A 22,697-nucleotide genomic window follows, 5' to 3' on the forward strand; every position below is an offset into this window, starting at 1 on the left:
CGTGGCCAATAAATTTTCATATCACATTAATAACAGAAGTTACCTTTACCATTTGAAGAGTTATCTTGAGAACTCTCATTGTTCTCTTATTTATTACTATGTTCCTACTTTTAGTGGTCCATGATTATATCTTTTATTTTCTTTATTTTTGCATTCACTTCAGGGAATGCAATAAATCTAGTAGGATAGACTTTTAAATGCCTCCATTGATTCTTTATTTCATAATCACCATCACGAAACATGCTTGGATTTTAAATCAAAATCTATCTATTCGTGTTGTCATATTAGTCTCCTATCACATCTTTAATTACAACAATAATCATGATCTCTATATTTTCATTTTTCATAATTGTTATGTACTGCTACATTCACTTCAGGGACTGAAGAAAAACTAGTGGGAAGAATTTCATAGTTTTTTTATTAGTAACTTATTATTTTACTTAGCCACTTGAAGGTATGAGATCGTTCGAAAATACTGTTAAAGTCATTTTCACAATATTGCTACTGCAGGAGCATATTAGATGTTTCAATCATATCGTGTAATGTATTCCTTTGGGGAATATATATAATACAAATACATGAGTGTCTCATGTTATTTATATATATGGTTTTAATGTAAAACACATGAAAGTTTTATTCAACATATATCTTCTTGATTTGAAAAATAATATTATATTTTATAAAATTTTGCATCACAATGAGCTAAAATATAAGCTCTTAAAGAGCTTTTTATAGTTTGATACAATATTAGCTCTTTAGGAGCATATAATCATTTTATTGTATAACCTTATTGAATGCTTAATTTATTTTAAATGATATTTTATTTATTCATATAAAAATAAAATGAATAGGTATAAACAAAACATATATTAAACGTAACAAAAAATACATTCATGTCACTAATAAATCATTGTGGTTAGATAATATATATATTATATATCATACCACAACTAAATACAAAATATTATAATGTCAAATTAAAATAACTTTACAACTATTAAAAGTTTAAACATAAACATTTTCTAACCTCCACCTCTTATGACATAATTTCTTCTCAAATTTTACAATGATATGAAATTATCACAAATAGAGTGAATATCCCAAAGTTCATGATAAGTAAGTATTTTTATTCACATCCCACAATAATTATATATCAAAATCAAAATCAAAATTAAACCAATCAATTCTATTAAAAATGAAAAATATTTATCTCCACATAAAAATTCCAATAACTAAATGCATGAAGGGTTTTATAAATTCATAGAGATATAGATAGTGAATTATATATATTGAATTTATTAATAGAAATCAAATCAATTTTCAAAAGAAGTTGATTAAATTGGCTTACGTTACCATGGATGAGAAGTAGTGATTATAAACATCCTTTGTAATGAAGAAAAAGATATCATCCCCAAACAAATATCAAAAAGCAAACTTCGAGAGTGAATCTTGACGATTTCATATAGATAACAATATCAAATCATTCATCATCCTTAAGAATAAAAAGTAAAACAAGTTAATAAAAAAAATGATAACGTATAATGAAAGAAGAATGAAAAATAATAATTAGATATGAAATATTAAATAAAAGAAATTTCCTGTAAAAATTTTGCATCTTGCTGTCAAATATATTGAAAATCATGGACAAATTTGATCGTCGATAAAAGGAATTATCTCTTTGAGCAAGATCATGCTGATAACATGTTATAAAATAAAGAGAGATAGAGAGACTAAAGAAAAAAGAAAATATGGGAAGCAATAGAGAATGTATTTTATTGATCAATGGGATGAATACAATGCTTCATTAGAGTCTATATTTATAGGTATAAGAAGTATAAAAGAAGTAGATATCTAATTCTAATAACTATTAGAATTTAAAGTACATCAAAACTTTATCTTGATCATGATGGACATCCACTTAATAAGATATTCATAACAAAAACCAAATTATTGGTAGCAATTGTTTTTAATTGAGAGTAATTTATGCAATCTTATCTAATTGTTATAACGCATATTTATTGGGTTATTCTCTCTTTAATATTTAACATATATTATTTATCATCAGTTATTGGCCTTTGATTGAGTTCATCAGTATCATCATTAGGATTACCAAGATCTCTTTCTTTCATATACTTTACAAGGTATGGATCATCTCAATTTCACCTATGATTGAAGTTAGGAAATATGCAACATGCTAGTACGATCCAACCTTATTTTATTATGCTATACTAAGGTGATGTAATTAATATAAGAAATATTTTTTAAAACAATAAATGTATTCTCAATCACATTTTGAAGCCTTAAATGTCTCAAATTAAAGAGTCTGCGAGCTATCTATGGTGCTTGTGTCTAGCACCATTCTCTCAAATAATATCATACCCCACGATATTGTGCAAGAAAACATTTTCTATTCGCATATTAGCATCGACCTTATAATATTTGGTTTTACAATCCAAAACCAAATAGTCTATAGCTTTAATTATAAAATTTAAATTTAGAGAATAACTTATGTTAGGTTAATTCTTTTTTATAATACGTAATTAAATAAAAATAATATAAAAGTTATAATCTAAAACATTTAGAATTTTTTTATAAATTGTCCAATACTTTCATAATACTTCTTATAAATAATATATTTTTCTCATAACTTTAGAATGTTATTTTTTATAAATAAGTTATGATGAAGAAAACCTATAACAAATTTTTATGAATAAGTATATTATTTTTATAATATATAACATGGACACATAAATAGGTTATGTCTATATTTGACCATAATGTTTTATAAATAAATATATTATAATACCTTTATAACATGTAAAAATTATAATAATTTTTTTCCATAACTTTATAAAATACATAAACTATTTTGTATAATATAACTTTTTAGGGTTTATAATATAAGATTTTTGTGGCTATAACTATCCAAAGCACTCAAACGGGTTCATATTTATAATATAATTTTTATAACTTCTAAAAAATAATTTTTAAAATTAGATTTGAGTGTAATTACTTCAATCTCACCATTTCCCTAAAAATTGAAAAGTGTATATTAATGCTCCAATTACATCCAATTCGATGGAACCCGTCAATTACAATGATTATCTAAATATGCCATTTTTATGTAATTACAACCGATTACACCTAAATCTAATTATTAAGTAGCTTTCTAAACACTATCTAAATCAATTTCCTGTAGTTGTAGTTATGATTTTGGCATGGGAGTGGTGGTAGATGTACACAGGCGGTTGATAATGAAGTATGTTAGCATCTGATATGATTTATGAACGGTGGCGAATAACGGAGTCAACCATGATGGGTTAAGGCGAGTAAATTATGTAGTGATTTCTTTTTGGGTGAGAAGTGGTGTTAAATAGAAAACTAAGATGGAGAATATCCCACCAGTTTCCCATGATTTTCACATTTTTACAAAATCAAAATAATCTTTCCATGATTTTTGCTAGCATTGCACACCATGCATTCATCCATTTCTATCATTTAACAAAATCAAGACTAATTTTAATTGCTATTATTAAAATCAATGGGCCAAAGTCTATAAGTATTTTCAATAATTAATATAAATTTATAGTTAGAAAAATTCAACATGTTACCCTAATTAAGTTGATACGTATTTTTAATATTATAGTTTATTCTTTTTTAATTTCCAATCATATATAAAGGTATGGAAAGATTGAATTTTTGGATAGTTTAATTTCAAAATATTTGCTTAATTATTAATAGCGGTGTGCAGTTAGCCACTTCGATTTTTTTATAAAAAAAATTGAATAAAACAAATTATTCGTGTAAATTGAATAAATCGAATTGGTCTAGGGAGAAAAATCAAACAAACCAAACTGAAAATTTTGATTCGATTCGATTTTTTGATTTTAACCTTCTTTTGGGTTGAAAAAATTTTAATTGAGGTACTTTTAATTTTATTTCCTTTAATTTTTGTTTTCACATAATTATCTTCTTTCTTCAATTTAGTATATTTTATTACTTTTAATTTTAATTTTATTTCAAATTCATTATAAAAAATTAAAAATTAAAAATTTAGTATATTGTATTACTTTTAATTTTAATTTATTTCAAATTTATTATAAAAATATTAATATTAAAAATCAAAAATTTTAATGAACTCAAAAATATTTATTTTCTTACATGACAACATACAATTTCCATATCCTTTACTATTCTTAATAAGTATGTACACATTTGGGTTTCTTTTATATATATGTATATATATATATATATAATAATTAAAATTAAAATGATTATCATAAAAATTAAATTATTTATTCGAGTTTTAAATATTAATGGGTATTGGGTTTTAAATTTTAATAGGTTTAGGCTTTTAAGAGTATTAAGTTCTAATAGGTATTTGGATTTAAGGTTTAAATTTGGGTGAGAGTATGTAAATGGGTTATGGGCTTGTAGGTTATGACTTATTCCGTTTAAAATATCCAAATTAAAAATTGATCCAATAAAAAAATTAAACCGAACATGAAAATCGAGAAAACCGAATAAACAAAAAAATCTATTTTTTAGTTAGGGTTACTTTGGTTTTTTCGGTTTAGAATTTTTTTACACACCCTTTATTATTAATTTAGAATTTTTTTACACACCCTTTATTATTAGCCTACAATTATGGGACCCACTGTTAACTTAATTTAATTATATTATATAACATTTTAATTTAAGTTAATCACATTATATAATGATTAATTTAATTTAATTACCATATTATATACCCAAATCCTCCCATTTTCGGGCAGGCCTTTGGGCCAGATCGGGCCGATTGGTCTGGCCCATGGACAAGTCTAATAGAACAACTCTAGGCTAATCAGAGTTTAACTGGGAAACTAAAAATAAAGTTTAACTGGGAGAAGAAAATCGAAAAAATTATGGTGAAACTTAAATATTTCTCTCAATCTAAATATTCTTGTTATATGAAACCTAGAGTAACTAAGGCCTATTTATAGGCTGAATTTCGTAGCATATATGAGTACAACAACCCTTGGTTAATCAAAGTTTAATTGTGAAACTAAAAATAAAGTTTAATTGGGAGAAGAAAACCGAAAAACTTAAGGTGTACGTCGCCAAGTCGTAACGTGTGTAACACCCCACACCCGAGCCCTACGCCAGGACGGAATACGAGGCGTTACCACACTTAATCACATGCATACCATCATTTCGATGTCATTAAGACTCGGTCAAATTAAAGACTTTTTCGAACTTTGTCTAAACTTCTTAATATGGGCTTACGAGGTCTCAAACATCCATGGAAAACCATTCGGGACTAGCCTGGGTCCTTTAACTAACTTTAGAAAAATAACTCTTGAAACAAGGCACACGCCCGTGTGGTCATTATAGCATGGCCGTGCTGGTGGCCTGTGTATGTTACACGGCCTAAGCATTTAGAGACACGCCCGTGTCCCATGCCCGTGTGAATTAAATTCTAAATTCGAACCTACAGGGGTTTTCACACTGCTCGTGTCCCTCACACGGCCACGACACGCCTGTGTCCTAGCTCGTGCCTAAAAACTTTGACATTTTGTTTCTGACGTCAGCATCCAATAAGGGGCGTACGGCCAAGGCAAACACCCATGGCCAAAGGCCATGTCCTCCATACGGTTGAGACACATGGCCATGTCTCTTCTCGTGTGTTTACTACCATGCATACTGACTTGCAAGTTTTACGTGTAGGGGACACACAGCTTAGCAACACGCCCATGGGGCTGACCGTGTGTCACACACGGCCTAGACACACGCCCGTGTGTCTATCCATGTGGATAATATAAGGCTATCTACCAAGCCTTTTGCCACCCTAAAACACCATCTAATGCCAACCAACACATCAAAGTCTAACTTAATATGATTTCTCCACCAAACAGCCATAGCTAAGGCCTATATATATTTCTTATATTCAACCATGCCAACAATTTCACATTAATGAAAGACTATCTTGCATTCATATATAAACTTTCAATATTAGCCATTTTCCATGGCCTTATACAAAATGGATCAAATGCTAAAGTAAGCCAACACATTTGGCCAATTAAAAATGACACAAAACTCAAAAGTCAGGGTCCTATACATGCCATAATCAAAATAAAAGATCTAACTATACCAAGTGCTCCGGATGATAGTGTGATCGATGCCTCTGACGTCCGATAATGTAATGCCCTAAATTTTATGTTTCGGCTTTTGTGATTAATTGACACAACTGTGTATCTACTTTAATGGTTTTGTGTTCTGGGTGTGTGTGAGAGGTCCGGAGTTCAAAACTTAGTTTGGGAAAAATTTTGGTTTTTATATGTATGAAGTCTTGTATTGGGTTACAGGGCTTATAAGTAATTGGTTGGAAAAGCTTACAAGAATGGGCCTACTGGTATGATGGATAAGGGGAGAGTGGATGTGAAGGATGCCGTGGGAATGTTTGAGTTGGCTTGGCATACTGAGTGTTTGCAACAACTGAGGTTTAGTGGGAGCAAAACAAGGGATTTGGGAGTAACCTAAATCATTCCACTCTCTCCCTGTTGAATTTTCCCTGCAAATTTCCCCTCTCCATATTTTCTCCATTTTCTTTTTCTTTCCAGCCAAAAATCCCCTGTTGCTGCCAATTTTTGCTTTATTTTAATATTAGTTTTTGGTCTTTTTTCGTCGTCGTTACTTAGCTCTGCATTTGGTGCGAATTTGGTAAGTGTTAGGGTGCTTTTTATCTTGTTTTTATGTTTGTTGAGTGGTTAAGAGACTCTTTTCTATTTAGGAGACAATCTAGGCACCGTGGATTGCTAAAACGACACTTTAGACAGTAAGGAACTGCCGTTGATCATTAGAGGTATGGACATCGTTAACTTTCAGGATTTGCCCGTTCTTAAAAACTTGGTTTAAGTGACTAAGGGACGTGTTATTCGATATTAGGTTCTAAAGTGTTTGTGGTTGCGTTAGCTTCGAATCGATACCAGGTGTGTACTCTGATTACACAGAAAATGAGATTCAGTAAAAGTCGAAAAGCAAACTGTCGACGCGACACGGGCATGTGGACTGCCCGTATGGTAGGCCGTGTGGCGATACACGACCTTGTGGTCGATGAATCAGGTCGTGCGCATACGACACAGGTGCACGACACGGTCGTGTGTTGACCGGTGAGGCTGTGTGTGAGACACGAGCTCGACCAATTGGGCCGTGTGGGCCACATGAGTGAATCACACGGGTGTGTGAGAATTTAGGCCAGGCCGTGTGATCCACCCGGCCAAGGCTGATTTGGGCCATATAAGCCACACGGACGTGTGGGCCCACATGGGCATGTCACATGGACATGTGAGCCCATTTTTCTGAATGTTCTGTAAGGTTGCACGGGTCGCCCAAGTCGACTGTGACCAGTTATAGGGTCGGTAAGCGTTACTTAACCTCTAATTTCTATAGATCTGATTTGATTATGTGATGTATGATTAATGCATGTGCTAATTAGCATGTATATCTGTTCTGTTCTGTTATAGGTATATGTCTGTTAATCTGTTTATTAGCATGCCATGTTTGTATACTGCATTGCATTGGGGTGGGTTTGATGAAGTGAAGGAAGTATCTGAAAGGCTTCATAAGCCTGTTGTTTGGCAGCTAAGCTGCATATTTATGACGTGTGTTGCATTGTGGTACCTTATGGTGTGTAGGGTTAATCCCCATATTTGGTGTGTAGGGATAGGTGGGTCGATTTTATCCCCACATGGTGTGTTGGGTTGGACGGAGTTGGTGGGCATATTTTTCTGTATACCTGATCTATTGCATGCTATATCTGACTTCGTGGGCTAAGGCCCAACTTTATATATGTATCTGATTCTGTTTCTGAGTGGGCTAAAGCTTACACCGATTCTGTAAAAAGGGTTTAGGCCCGAATTTTGTCTGTAATCTGTTATTTGATTGTATGCATGTTGAACTGTGGGGATGTACACATTGAGTTTGCAAAAACTCACCCCTTATTGTTTTATCTGTTCAGGTAATCCCCAACAGTAGACGGATCGGTGCAGTGGACGACTCGACGGTGACCACGCTCACATACATTTTGGTTTATAAACTTACTATTTTTGTCTTATTCATTATTTTGGGAATATTTTGATGTAATTTTAGACTTGGACTTTTGGTTTTAATTTGGGTTTTTGAACCACGAACATGGTTTATAAGCTACAACGCCAAAGTGTGGTATTCCTAAAATAAACTAAGAGTTTTCTAAATAAATAATAAATTAGTTTCAAAAGCTTTCGTGATAAAGAAATGTTTTCAAACAATTCGAATGTTTCACGAATTTTGACTAAGAAAAAGATAACAAATTGAACGGTTTTTCTGATCTGAAATGGTTTCTAAAACACTCTCATGTGACATCACCAGATTCGGCCATAATGTCTAGGTCGGGTTTGGGGTGTTGTAGATGATCCTCGAGCTAATTTGGCAAAACTATAAGAAAATGGAAAGAATAGGGGGTAAGCATAAAGCTTAGTAAGTTGTATGCAAATAAATATAACAACAACTTTACCATTCATCATCATGCTCATAGTACAAAAGTAGGCATAAGCACAACTTACTCATCACTATCCAATATAATTCACATAGCATATATTGAGCTCACATCTCTTACATTTCAAATAGGTACCTGTACCACTCACAACATGGTTATACTTTTCTCGTTTAACTTAAACTCTAACTCTCACAGTTGAACCATTTAAAATCCTATTGGATATTCATTAAGCCTCAAACATAGGGTATAATACTGATTCCATGTCCCAGACATGGTCTTACACTAGCCTATCCATCAAGTCGATGCCATGTCCCATACATGGTCTTACACTGACTATCGAAATCGAGGCCGATGCCATGTCCCATACATGGTCTTACACTGGCTTACATCTCGAGGCCGATATATATCCCAGACATGTCTTACACTAGCTCTTGTCTTAATGCCGATGCCATGTCCCAGACATGGTCTTACACTGGCTCTCATAATGTGGCCGATGCATGTCCCAGACATGTCTTACACTAGCACACAAATGACCCGAATGTCATGGCATGAATATTCGATTTATTTACTAAGGTTCAAACGGGAGTTCTACTATCTCAATATTCATCATACATAATCATTTCCACAAACAAGCAATTTATGTTATATCAATTCAAAAACATAAAATAACAATGTAGTTGTATTATTTACATACAACTTACCTTAGTACTCAAAATGTGGCAACTAGTTCGGCTTAGTCCACTTGTTTTGCTTTTCCCTGGTCTATGCCTGGATTTTGTAATTCTTGATCTGTAATGATAAAAATTCACAAATTTAATCATTTTATTGATCTAGGTACTCAACAATTCGTAATTGGGCAAAATAACCATTTTGCCTTTAAACTTTCACAAAATGATCATTTTACCCCTAGACTCGAAAATCGATTTTTATCAAATTTCCTTATTATTCAAGCCTAGCCGAATACTTTTTATACTAGGAGCAGCCCTAATTCTCATTATTTCACACATTTATCAACTTTTTTACAACTTATGCAAAATGATCCTTAGTTAAAGTTTCTATGAAAACTACTTCACAAAAGTTATTTATTTCACAACCATGATTCATTTTCTTCCATAAAATTTCAGAAAAAAACATGAACACTCTCATGGTAAAACCTTAGACTTTCAACCATTTTGCAAAATAGACCCCTTGTTAGAAAGCTCATGCTACAATGGTTCTAAAAGTATAAAAATCATCAAGAAAAACCATCAAGATCACTTACTTGCAGAGAGACTAAGTGGCTGAAATTACAAGCTTAAAAAATTCCTCTAATGGCTACTATTTCGGTGGAAAAATGGAGAAGAAAGATGACCCCTTTGATTTTATTTTAATATTTAATTTGCTAATGTCATCAATTACCAACACTAGTCATCTTTTGACTTTTTGACTCCTCATGTTTCTATGGCTGGCTAGCTTGTCTTTTAAGGGTCTAATTGCCCTTTAAAGACCCCTAATTTAGGTTCTCTAGCTATTTGACACCCTTAGCTACCAAAATAGGAGTTTTGCACTTTATGCAATTTAGTCCTTTTTTGTAATTAAGCTCAAAAATACTAAAATTACTTCACCAAAATTTTCATGCACTAATATAAACATGCTATAACTCTAAAATAATAATAATATATTTTTTTGATTTTGGATTGGTGGTCCCAAAACCATTGTTCCGACTGAGCCTAAAATTGAGTCGTTACAACGTGATATTGCGTCGTCAGGACGAAGGCTCTCTTCTCATCATGATGTTGGATGTTCATTAGGACGAAGAGCACTTCCTTGTTGCAATGTCACACACTGTTTAGTCTGAAAATGTGAGTCATAACTCCACAAATCTCCACCTTGACTCTTTTTTTCCTTAACTTCATTTACAAGCCCTATTATGGGCCTAATTTGATCTTCGTTGGATACTCACCAAGTCCGAGCAATGCTCAAACTTTGAAACTAGAAGACTCTTGGTTAACCTGTTGGTCAAATTATGTTTTGTGACAATTTTGAAAATCTGAACATCCCCTTGAATGATCACCTCTCGAACAAAGTGGTAAAAAATGTCTATGTGCTTCATTCTCTCGTGATGCATTTGATCTTTGATGAGATGTATGACACTTTGACTATCACAATATACGACAGTTAACCTTTTTTCACTTACCAATTCACGAAACAGGCCTTTTAACCAAATCGCTTCTTTTACTGCTTCAGTAATTGACATGTATTATGTTTCAATAGTAGATAAAGCTATTGTAGCTTGAAGTGTAGCTTTCCAATTGATGGCACAATCTTTAAAAGCGCATAGAGAACTTGTGAGAGACCTCATTCGATTTAAGTTTCATGCATAATTTGAATCAAAATATTTGACTAAGCCGTTTAGGCTTTTTTCGGATTCTAAGCACATGTTAGAAGTACCTCATAAATATTTGAAACTTCACTTAACTGTATGCCAGTGTAACTTACCATGATTGGCTATGTATCGACTAACAAAATTAAAAACATGTGAAATATTAGGATGAATGTATACAATTGTATACATCAAACTTTCGACTGTTCTTGAGTAAGGTACTTTTGACATGTACCTTTCATCTTCTTCATTCTGTAGGGAATCTAAAATTGAGAGTTTAAAGTGTGCAACTAATGGAGTACTTATCGATTTTGAATCTTACTTCTAAAATCACTCAAGTATCTTAATGATGTACCTTTGTTGCGATAAAAACAATTTTTCGGAATGTTTATCTCTAAAAATTTCCATCCCACAAACTTTTTTTGCTGCACCTAAATCTTTCCTCCCGAACTTAACTTTAAGTTAAGCATGGTAAATGATCAATTTCAGATGGATTCTTAGTCACAATCAATTTATCATTAACATAAAACAACAAATATATATAAAAGAATCATCATCAAGGCATTGTAGGTAAAAACAACTATCATACTTACTTCGAGAAAAAGTAATACTCAATATGAAGAAATCGAACTTTTTATACCATTGCCGAAGAGACTGCTTCAAACCATACAAAGACTTTCATAAGAGACAAACATTATCTTCTTTACCTTAAAATTTGAAAACTTTTGGTTGTTGCATATAGATGTCCTCCTCAAGGTCACTGTGAAGGAAAACAGTCTTTACATCTAACTGCTCTAACTCAAGATTGTTTGATGCAAAAGAGCCAAAAGGGCCCGAATGGACCTATGTTTCACAACAGGAGAGAAAACATCTAGAAAATCAACTCTCTCTACTTGACTATGGCCTTTTGCAACCAAAGGTGTTGATGTTCAAAAAAGTCAAAAAGTGCGTCCTGTAAAACACGTTTTCAGCTAAAAACGCATCCAACAAGACGCATTTTCGCCTTTGTCTCTCAAAAATCAATATATTTCCCTAAATATCACATAAACGGGCCCATTTTCCGAATTTTTTTCTTTAAAATTCATATCAAATTTTGTCTTTAATTGTTGGTCTGACAAAAAAATATGCAAAATCATTACTCATATATTTACCATATATTTTATTAAAATAAATTAATAATAAATAATAGTTTAGTGATTCTCATTTATATAATTTGTGGGTTACAAAAAAAAATTAGTATTGTATTATTACACGTTGTATATCAATATGTTTAAAAGGAACAAAACTAATTTTAAAAAGTTACTTAAACTAAAGTTCAAAAATATTAAAATTTGTACTTAAGTTTTTTTTTCTAATGCACTATAAAATTATATTTGTAACACCCTGATTTTGGCCCTAATCAGAACAGTGGTTTCGGGATCACAAATCCGACGATGAAAATTTTATTTTTATTATATTTTATGGTCTACAATTTCACGGAATAATTTCGTGAAAATTTCGTTCAAAAATTTTGACATTCGGGAACTTAATTTAGTCAAAAGGACTAAATCGTAAAAAGTGAAAAAGTTGAGTTCTACATACTAGAGATGTCCAATTGTTATGAAATTTTAAATTGAGAGTCCTTAAATGATAATTAGACCATTGGTTAATTGCTGGAAAAAAATAGACATGAAATGGGTGTAATAAAATATTTTTAAGTTTGGGGTATTTTGGTAAACTAATAATTAAAAGAATTAAAAAGGGAAATAAGCCAAATTAGCTATCATCTTCTTCATTCAACCATTTCTACCAGTAGAAGACATGGTTAAGGTTAGTTCAAACTCCCAAGCTCGATTGTAAGTGCTCCTTAGCCCCGTTTTTAAAGTTATTTACATTTTTGAAATTCCGGTAACTTGGTTAAGCTTATTCTAGCAATAATTTAACCTAGAGTTTATATTTGGGAAAATACCCATAGGTGAAATGTGTTTATTTTGATGTTTGATGGTAGAATATGAAGCTTGAAATTGTGTTAAACAACTTTTACTAAGCGATTTTACGTGAAAACGAGTAAAACAACATAATCGGTAAAACTACCTAATGTTCATAAGTACATGTTAGAGTGTGAATTTGATGTTGCTATAGAAGGGAAAAATGATCAGAATGTCATAAAACATAAGAAAATAGGATGAAGTTTAATTTATGAGCCTAGGAGAAAAAATGTAATTTTGACAAAGTTTAGGGGCAAAATTGTAATTTTTACAAAATATGATTTTGGGTCTATTTGAATAATGTGAGTCCTAATTAGGCTATAATTGTAATGATAGAGAAAGGAAAATTGAAATTCAAGATAAAATCGGCAAAATACCAAGTTGTGGGCAAAATGGTAAAAATGACCATTTTCGTATACGAGGTAAGTTCTTGTGTTAATAATAATGCAAATTTTATATTGTTATGGCATAAATTGTATGATTTAATATGTTTAGGAGAATTTGATGGATGGTGTGCATGATATGGAAAATGTGATGCTTGTTGTGTCTTGTGAAATTGAATGGCAAATTATTGTTACATGAATTGAATGTTAAATTACTATTAGATGGGTTGTATGAATTGCTACACGGTTGTACCTGATGAGATTTCGACAAGTTTGTACGTAAATAATTTATCGATTCTTTTTACTTTATTATATTTTGTTATCATATGAAATGTGGTTGCCTATAGAATGATTATTTGTTTTAAATTGCAAATTGAAAAAGGACTATGAATAAATTTGTAACATGTTGGAAAGTGAAGAATTTCTCAGTTGAGCCTTCAGAATAGAAATGATATGAATGATCTATTGTGAGGTCATGTGTATAGTACTAAGTGCAGGCTACTACGTGTACCAGATAATTGGTCGCGTGTGTAGTACTAAGTGAAGCTACTATGCATACCCGATAACTTTGATCATGTGTGTAGTACTAAGTGCAGGCTACTACGTGTATCAGATGGTTAGGTCACGTGTGTAGTACTAAGTGCAGGCTACTACGTGTACCGGATAATTGGTCGCATGTGTAGTACTAAGTGCAGGCTACTATGCATACTAGATAGCCTTGTCTATAAGTGTGAAAATATGTGCAGGCAACTAAGTATCAGTTATTATTCTGAAGAGTTCAATGGGAAAATTGATTAAGTAAAAATACATGTGAACATGATTATATGATGAATAAGTGCAGGTACATGTTTATGAAAATTATGAGCAATGTGCTCGATATTTGAGTGAACTTCGATAAGACAAAATGGATTAAATGAAATTATGTAAGAGTGAATTTTAGTAGTAAAACAGTGTTGGACAGCAGCAGTTGCGTGACTTTGAAAATTCACCAAAAAGTTGTGTAAGTTGAATTAAATTTCAAAAAAATTATGGAATTAAATATTAATGAGTCTATTTTCATATAAAAGAAACAGGGGAGCAAAAGAGTTCTATATTATGTGATATTCTAATTTTTCTGAGATAGTGTCAGAATGAATTCGAGATCCCCTGTTCTGACTTGGAAAATCGTTAAAAATTGTAAAAAAAATAATTATGAGTTATAATTTATATGAATAGAATCCTAAATGAGTCTAATTTCAAAAGGAATGGACAAGAACATCATTCGAGTCCCGAAATATGAGATAAATAATTTTTAGTGAAGAGAAGTCAGAATTTTTGGATAGTGAAACATGGGAAATTTTAATGAATAAACTGTACTAATTGGCTAAACTAAAAATTCTGGAAATTTTATGGGATAAAGGTATATGAATCTAGTTTCAAGGAAAATTAACGAAACTAAATTTGGAGTTTTGTAGCTCCAGATATGAATGATTTAGTAACTGTAACTTGATAAAATAGCTTAACCTGAACATGTGTAATTGTACAATTATAGTGTTTTATCTTGAAAGCATGTTAGTAATTGCTTATTAATTTCATATGGACTTACTAAACGTAAAGCTTACCCATCCTCTCCATTTCTTTAGTATTTGCAAGTCGGTTCGGGGTTGGAGATCGTCGGAGGCAAAATCACACTATCAAACTATCATTTTTGGGAGAATTAATTCAAATATTAGAAATATCAAGTGAGTGGCATGTATAGGAAGTTGGTTTATAATATGGATGTTTAATTGAAAAATTGGTAACTACATTATGATGGTATAAAATGAGAATAAGATTTAGCATGTCTAGTTCTAGTTAATGTAAGAATGTATATTATATACAGGATGGTAAGCAAATATGTTTAAAGTAAATGACATGTTATTGCATGATTATGGACGTGTAAGTGCTCATTTATGCCACATTATATGTCTTTAAATATGAGTCTATGCATGTGTTCGAAAAGTTTTGAATTAAATGAAATTTTATTGCCCGGTTTTTGTCTATGTGTATGGTTAAGTGTGATAATGCCTCGTACCCTGTTCCGGCCTTGGATACGGGTAAGGGGTGTTACAATATTAGATATATAAATTGTTATGGTTAATTTGAGGTGGCCGGTTAGTAATATCATAAACTTAAACATTGATTAACAATGGTCTATTAGCTCAGTTGATTAAAGTGTCGTGCTAATAACATGAAGGTTGCTTCCATGGGCCATTAAATACATTCTTTTTTTTTCTTTGATTTGATCTTCTTTCTTTTTCCAAGAGAAAGGCCAACTTTGCTTTGATGACTAGTATTTTGAATGAGACACTCCTGAACTTAGTGGTGGGTGAAAATCATGGTAAGTCTAATACTGGTATGGGTAAAGAAAGAAAGAAAGTACGTAGGCAACCTAAGGTGGCACTAGAGGCGAAATGTCACGCCCTAAAATATAGGGGGTTAATTGAAATGGTTAAACAAGAAATTAATTAGGCTTAATGGTTAAGTGTTAGAGAGTCCTCCCTAGAGACTTAAGTTCAAGCTCCCTTCTTCCCATTTTATTTTCGGCAACCTAGGGTAAAGTCACACCCAAAATATATATGGTCAGAAATTAAGATTAAACATGAAATAGGTGATAACCCAATGGTTAAGAGTTTGTTATCCTTCTTAGTGGTCTTAGGTTCGAGCCATTTCTTCCTTTTTCATTTTCTTTTGAATTTTGACAAAAATAGGGAAATTTGTTATGCCGCCCCTAGGGTCTTTAAGCCATAGCTATTTAATAAAAATTCTCTTCATCTTCAATTTATTTTCTTTTTCTTCTCTTTTCCTCTTCTTTGCACCATATTTTTTCATCTTTATGCTAGTGATTATTATTGTCTTCTTGAATCAAATCATCCACCATTTAGTCGTTCTCTATCGATTTTTTAATTTCTATCAATAACATCCCTAGCTTTGCCAAGAAATAGTAAGTACACCTCGTTTCGACAATTAGATCCCGATTTGATTTGATATTGCTACCCGACGCTAATCCTTCGTTTGATTAATTCAATCTTTTATGGTTCTTGCCAAATCTTTGATAATCTTGTCAAAAACATGACAACAATTGTTAATTCGTTGTAAATGTCATTTGAAGGACTAGATTTAAGTGAATCAGACCAAAATAGAGCATGAGAAACATCAACCGAACCTGTGATGAAAGGTGTATGACTTTTCCAAGTGAATTGATAATGATCGTGTGTAGGTTTAGGGCCACACGATCTTTCACACGAGTGTGTGGACCACATGGCCACTACACGACCATGTATAACTGTAGAATTTAGGGACTTTGTGAACCACACGGCCTCAAACTATTACATAGCCTGCCACACGGTTGTGTCTCTTCTGTAGGGCAATTTATCGTTTTCCACACGACATTAGACTGTTACACAGCCTGGCCACACAGTTGTGTGACCCTGTTTTACAGTTTGCCCAAAAATTTATGGTATGTTCAATTTAGTCCTTATATATCCCCCTGAATTGTTTTTAGAGTTTTTACCCACTTATTTAAGTCTCTGATATTGTGTTTACTCTAGAATATGCGATTTAATGACTAAATTGCTATTGTTATAATGTGTGATATATGAATTTTACATGCTTACTATCATTATGATATTGATAAATTGTGAGTGTTAATACTATTACACAACCTTCTAAATACAAGTTAAATTACAACAAAAGTTGCATCTAAATAGTGTAATTGTCACTAATAAAATTGCTAAATTATAATTACCAAAATAGTTATTTTTACTACTTAACCATTTTTTTAAAGTCTAGCTTAAATACATTTATTTGTTGATGCAATATGCACATTTATATGGTTGACAACTATAAATGTACAATAGGAGAAATATAAATATCTTAAAGCTTATTATACTATTGTTCATAATATTATTAAAATACTATACAAACACACTAACAAGTATGTTTTCGTAGTTTATAATTGGTAAATTTCTTAATGAGAAAATCTACTTCTTTAAGACAGAAAGAGAAGATACATAAACAGAAACAGTAGAAGGCACCAATACATTTATACGATTGCATGATTAGTGGGGTCAGACAACAGAGAATGGTGAAGTGTCAGCATCCACCTTACCACGTTGGATTGGTTCAGATGTTCGGGAATAATTCGTCAACAAAGAGGGTGCATAAGGTGGGCCATAACCTTTATATATAGCACAATTGATCTTCCATGTACCTAGTGAGGTAAAAGGATAATGAAAGTATTATATTAAGTGTTAAATTACATTTTGTTTATTTTATTAAAAGAATAAATAATTTTTTTGTTAAAAATTTTATATATTTTTATTATTAAAAATTAATCTTTATACGTCAGTATGAGATATATATTACATATCATGTGTCATTGTTTGGTTATCTGTTAGTCATTTCAGTTTTTAGTAGTAAAAATTAATGAAAGTTTTTACAAAATGGCCCGTTTATTCATTGATCTAACGTTTAAAAACTAATTTATTCATTTTGAAGTAAAAGAAACAAAATACAATTTAACACTTGATAAAAAGAACATCTATAATATTTTTACCTACAAAATAAAATTTTATTTTTCTTATTGATTATCTTTTATAATTTATGATCTCTAAAATTTTTGAGACCATATACATTAATTAGTTAAATGTGGAAATAATCTGATAATTGTTGTAGTTTCTTTTAAACCCTCATACATTTTTCATACTTAAATAAGCTTTAATCTTTTACCTTGTATCCTAATAAATCCTTGACCTAACTTACACTTAAATAAACATTAACCTTTAATTTATACTTAAATAAATTTATAATATAAAAGAATAATATTTGTTGTACTGTCAATGAATAAATTTATCGTTAATGAATACTAATACATTTCTTTAAGATTAATTAAAATAAAATGATTGGTGAATGATTTATAAATAAATTTAATAACTTTATTTAAATATAATTAAGTCTTAATATACACCATTCGAACCCGAGTTTGCCGCTTTTTTAATGTGATACTTGTGTTTTTTTGTCCAATTTAGTATTTGTATTTGATAAAAGTTATATATTTTAGTACTCAAAGATAACGTTATTGTTAACTTTTTAGTGTTTAATTTGACTTTTAGGGTTGATTTACTGAAAGTTAGTTGCTAACATTATTAGGTTTAAATTTTTTATTATTTTGTTAATAGAATAAATTTAGTGTTAATTGTGAATTGTTCAATTTTATATTTAATTTACCAAATACAATCAGTAATTTTATGATTGATTTATTTAAAATTAATTACTAAAATTATTAACCGAGTTAACATCAAATATTTTCCTTTAAGGAGTATAAGAATTTATTAAGTGTAAAAATAGTATAGAGAAAATTTAAATAAAGCAGTAGAATTTAGTAGTTATACACACATTTTAACCATTTCTATGTTATAGATTTGTTGTTGGGGAGAGAAAGGATATTGAGTTCCACAAAATCAACATGTTAATTATTCGTATTGACTAAACCTCCCCCAACTTGCTTTGCTTTTATGCATCACCAGGCAATATTGGATGTATCATCTTTGCTTTTCAAATCTCATCCCTAAACTCAACTTTGAACAATGGTTTGGAAAATATAGCAGCTTTTATATTTATATTTATATTATACATTCTCCATCTATATGTAGAAGATGGTCCAACTTTCCAACAATTATTTCTAAACGTATACATAGATTGTACGGACGGGAATACATTTACAAGCGACATGACACAAACAGCAACGCCCACAAATACAAAAACCTGTACAAAAACGGTGCCTACTGATCCCTTCTTTTTATTTTTATGCTGAATAATATCGTGAAAATTATTATTATGGGAAAGGGCAAGTCGAAACTAGTCTCATATTATGGGAAAGGGCAAGTCGAAACTAGTCTCAACTAGGACTCGAAAAGTAACTCAACTCTTTTGTCTGCCTTGCTTGATTTTATTTTTTATTATTAAGGGAATTTCCAGAGGTTTTCATCATCATCACCACCGTTATTGGCGGGAGGCTGATCGGCGTCGAAGCAAGGAGGGCTAAGAAGCATCCCCTCAGCCATATTGGAAAGCACATTAGGCATATCAAAGATCAAATCCTCATCCACGAAATCATCGGCCATTGAAGGTTTCTCAGGCGGCGCTATTGAATTGTTTCTTAAAGCATCGTTCGCAGCACCCAAAGCCGTCGCTGCAGAGGTCGCAGCCGCCTGAATATCACGTGGGGAAGTCGAAGCCGGCACAGGCAAAGAAGCAGCCGAGTTAGGAAAGTTAAGCTCAGCATCTTGGCCTTTTAGTGCAAGCGCCGCAACGTCGTAAGCAATAGCGGCCATTTCAGCAGTGGGAAAGGTGCCGAGCCAAATCCTATTGGGCTTCCTCGGCTCTCTAATTTCGGACACCCATTTGCCACTACTCCGACGCCTTACTCCCTTGTAAACCGGGTGGCGACCCGTAGCTGATGAACTGCCACCGCTGGTGCTAGCGTTGGAAGTTTTGTTGGGTTTGGAGTAATGCATGATGATGAGAAGAGAAAGAATTGGTGTTGGAAGATGGAGATGAGAGAATCCATTTATGGAGGTTAAACTCTTGTTGTAGTTGCAGAGAGAGGAAGAAGGAGGAGGAGGAGGAATTACTGTAAAGTGCAAACCAGTTGTTGATGAAGTGATATCTGCTGATAGTTTGGGTGTAAGCCAAAATATATGTTGGATATCTAACTGGGTTGTCTTTTTATTCCTTGTTTTGGCTGCTCAAATAACTGCTTATATATCTGAACAGTTGCTATGTTTTTCAACACCCACTTTTATTATATTCAACAAAATAGACAATCTAATATCAAATCTAATGCTCTCTCAAGCTTACCCCCTCTTCTTCCGCCAGGGCCGAGACCAACAACCCCTTCAATGCTTTGGATTCAAACTAAAACATTCAAATTAAATAGAAAGACACTAAATTTAATATTATAGAGCTTTACCCTTTCGGTATTCACATTTTGACATTTGGTTTCTATAATTTTTTATTTATTTTCCTTCAATTTTAGAGCTTTACAATTTAAAGGTTTGGTAGTTCGAATTTGCACGTGCATTCTCTATAATTATTATCATACATAGTTTTAGTAATTTTTTCTTAAACTTTTGTAAGTTATATCTCTACCAATTAAAATGTCCCGAACAATAATTTTTTATAGAAGTTGAAAACAAAATCCTGATACAAAAATAATATATTATATTGAAGAGTTCATCAACTCCTAAACAAATGATAAAAATTACTCTCAAGAGAGAGTTTAACTCCCCTTAGCGAAATTTGAGAGATGTTTGAGTGGTAACTCTTTTTTTTTTTTTTTTTTATCTTTTCCGATGATATCATACAACAACTTTGTTATAGAAGTACATATAATTGAAAGGATGTGGTGGAGAAAATGTTGTGTTGTGGCATTTGGGCAAATAATTTTGGTGTCATATCACCATGATTCAGTGCAAAATTATTCCAGACAGTTTTATAGGAAAAAAAAACATATGATCGAGCATACATCACACCCACTTACCATCAAGTGAAAGGAGTTCCTTTTTGGGGTAAATATCATATCATTCAATTGAATTTACCTGGAGCACATTCTTTTTTAATCAAAAATGGGATTTTCTTCATCCGCAAAACACACTACTTTTATTCCTTGCTTCAATCAATAATACCCCAAACCCTTTGCTAAATAACCTTAGCTGGTAGTCCCAATTAAAGCATTAGGTATCAACTTATATTAAATTTATATCATCACGTCTAATATTTAAATTCACTAAAAATTTACATAAAAGTAAAATGAATTTACACGATAACTTTATATATAAAAATAAAACAAAGCATTCAAGGGTTAATATTCACATTGCATCAAATTTATCGTCTATAATAGTTAAAATATTTAAATCCGAATATTATCCAAGTCCAAAATATTTGTATTCGAAAATTGGACATCTATAAAGATCTAAGTCAATTACAATATTACTTCCTACGTTATACTTGAAATTTTAATCTCTATACCCTAATTTAACATAATTTGATCCCCTCTTATAAACACAAAATGAAATTCTATTAACCCTTAAAATAAACGAAACCTCGAAGCCTTTTGCGACAAATAGAGAAAAAAAGAAGAAATAATTCTCCAAAAATTTGCAAAAGAACCAAACAGGTAGATCATGGAGGTGGAGTTGTGTTATAGTATGTAATTACACATGTGATTAATGTGTGATTAGTCAGGTTGTTAGGCAGTTAATAAAGTTGGTATATTGTTAATAGCAGTTAGGTTTTCTCTTGTATATATAAACATGTATATGGACAGATTTCAAGATGAGTAATATAGATCAATATTCCTTGAATAGTTCTTCTTCATTTTCTCTAAGTTTTCACTTTAAGAGTCTGTTAGTTTACTAGTGTTCTATCATGGTATCAGTCGCTCGGTGATTCTCGGGCATGGCTACCACACATTCCGCCAAATTTGATTCCGCTGAGCTTAGTGGCTCGGTGTTTCTTGGTGATCAAGTGGTCACGTCCTTTCCTCGGCATGAGGTTGTAAAACTTGATGAAGGTTCATTCATCCAGTGGCAGTAGCAAATCTGGCTTATTCTTCGTGGCTATGGTTTGCTCGGCTTTCTTAATGGCACGTTGACGACTCCAATGAGATTTGTTCAATCAGTCGATGGTAGTCTTCTTGCTAATCCATCTGCGTCAATATTTGATCAGCAAGATAATTTGCTTACCTCATCGATGTTGTCCACGATAAGTTCCTTTTTCTTGTCCTCCTTCACGGTCGTTCGGACTACGAGCGACGTCTGGATCGTGGCAAATAGTCTGTTCGTGGCCGATACAAGTATGAAGAAGTCGCAGTTGCGCCATGAGCTTCACTATCTCTGAAAAGGTAGTCTTTCTACTCGATCGTACGTTGATAAAATCAAAAGCTTGTGCACCCTTCTTGCAGCGTCTAGATCTACGATCTCAGAGGCCGAACGGACTGTGATTCTTCTTGTAGGTCTCTCCTCTGAGTTTGATGCTATTGTTTCTTCTGCGTTGCTCTCCCCGGTTTTGTTACTGTTTCAACGCCTTGTTGATGTTCTGCTGGATGCAAAGCTCGACAAATCTGGTCCGTTCAAGATGTGTTGGTTGCTGCGAATGTTGTGGAAGGATCTCAGTTGCAGTTGACAGACGGTTTTTCCGTGGAGGTCACTCATCTGTTCGTGGCCGTAGTCGCAACTTTCGCCCAAGAATACAGTATCAGATCTGCAGTAGGTATGGCCACCTTGCGCAGCGCTGCTACTACAGGTATAATCGGGATGAGCGGTCACTGCCGAAAGCACTGATGGCAAGACAAGGCGGGTTCGCCTCTAGTGCGAATGGGGGAGCTTGGGAGCATGACGTCAGAAAAAATGAGTGTGGTCAAACTTTGGGGTTTCATGGTCAAAATTGGAGGT

The 22,697-nt window shown here is 32.3% G+C and overlaps 1 protein-coding gene across 1 annotated transcript; it reads right to left on the reverse strand.

Moving 5' to 3' along the window:
* Window positions 1–18,788: 18,788 nt before the first annotated feature.
* Window positions 18,789–20,124, reverse strand: LOC108481140 (ethylene-responsive transcription factor ERF024-like). The gene has a single exon (XM_017784306.2). The coding sequence runs from the start codon at window positions 19,758–19,760 to the stop codon at window positions 19,206–19,208; it is 555 nt and encodes a 184-aa protein (XP_017639795.1). The 5' UTR covers window positions 19,761–20,124; the 3' UTR covers window positions 18,789–19,205.
* Window positions 20,125–22,697: the final 2,573 nt, after the last annotated feature.

The sequence above is a fragment of the Gossypium arboreum genome, chromosome 1, assembly GCF_025698485.1.
Source record: "Gossypium arboreum isolate Shixiya-1 chromosome 1, ASM2569848v2, whole genome shotgun sequence".
NCBI lineage: Eukaryota > Viridiplantae > Streptophyta > Magnoliopsida > Malvales > Malvaceae > Gossypium > Gossypium arboreum.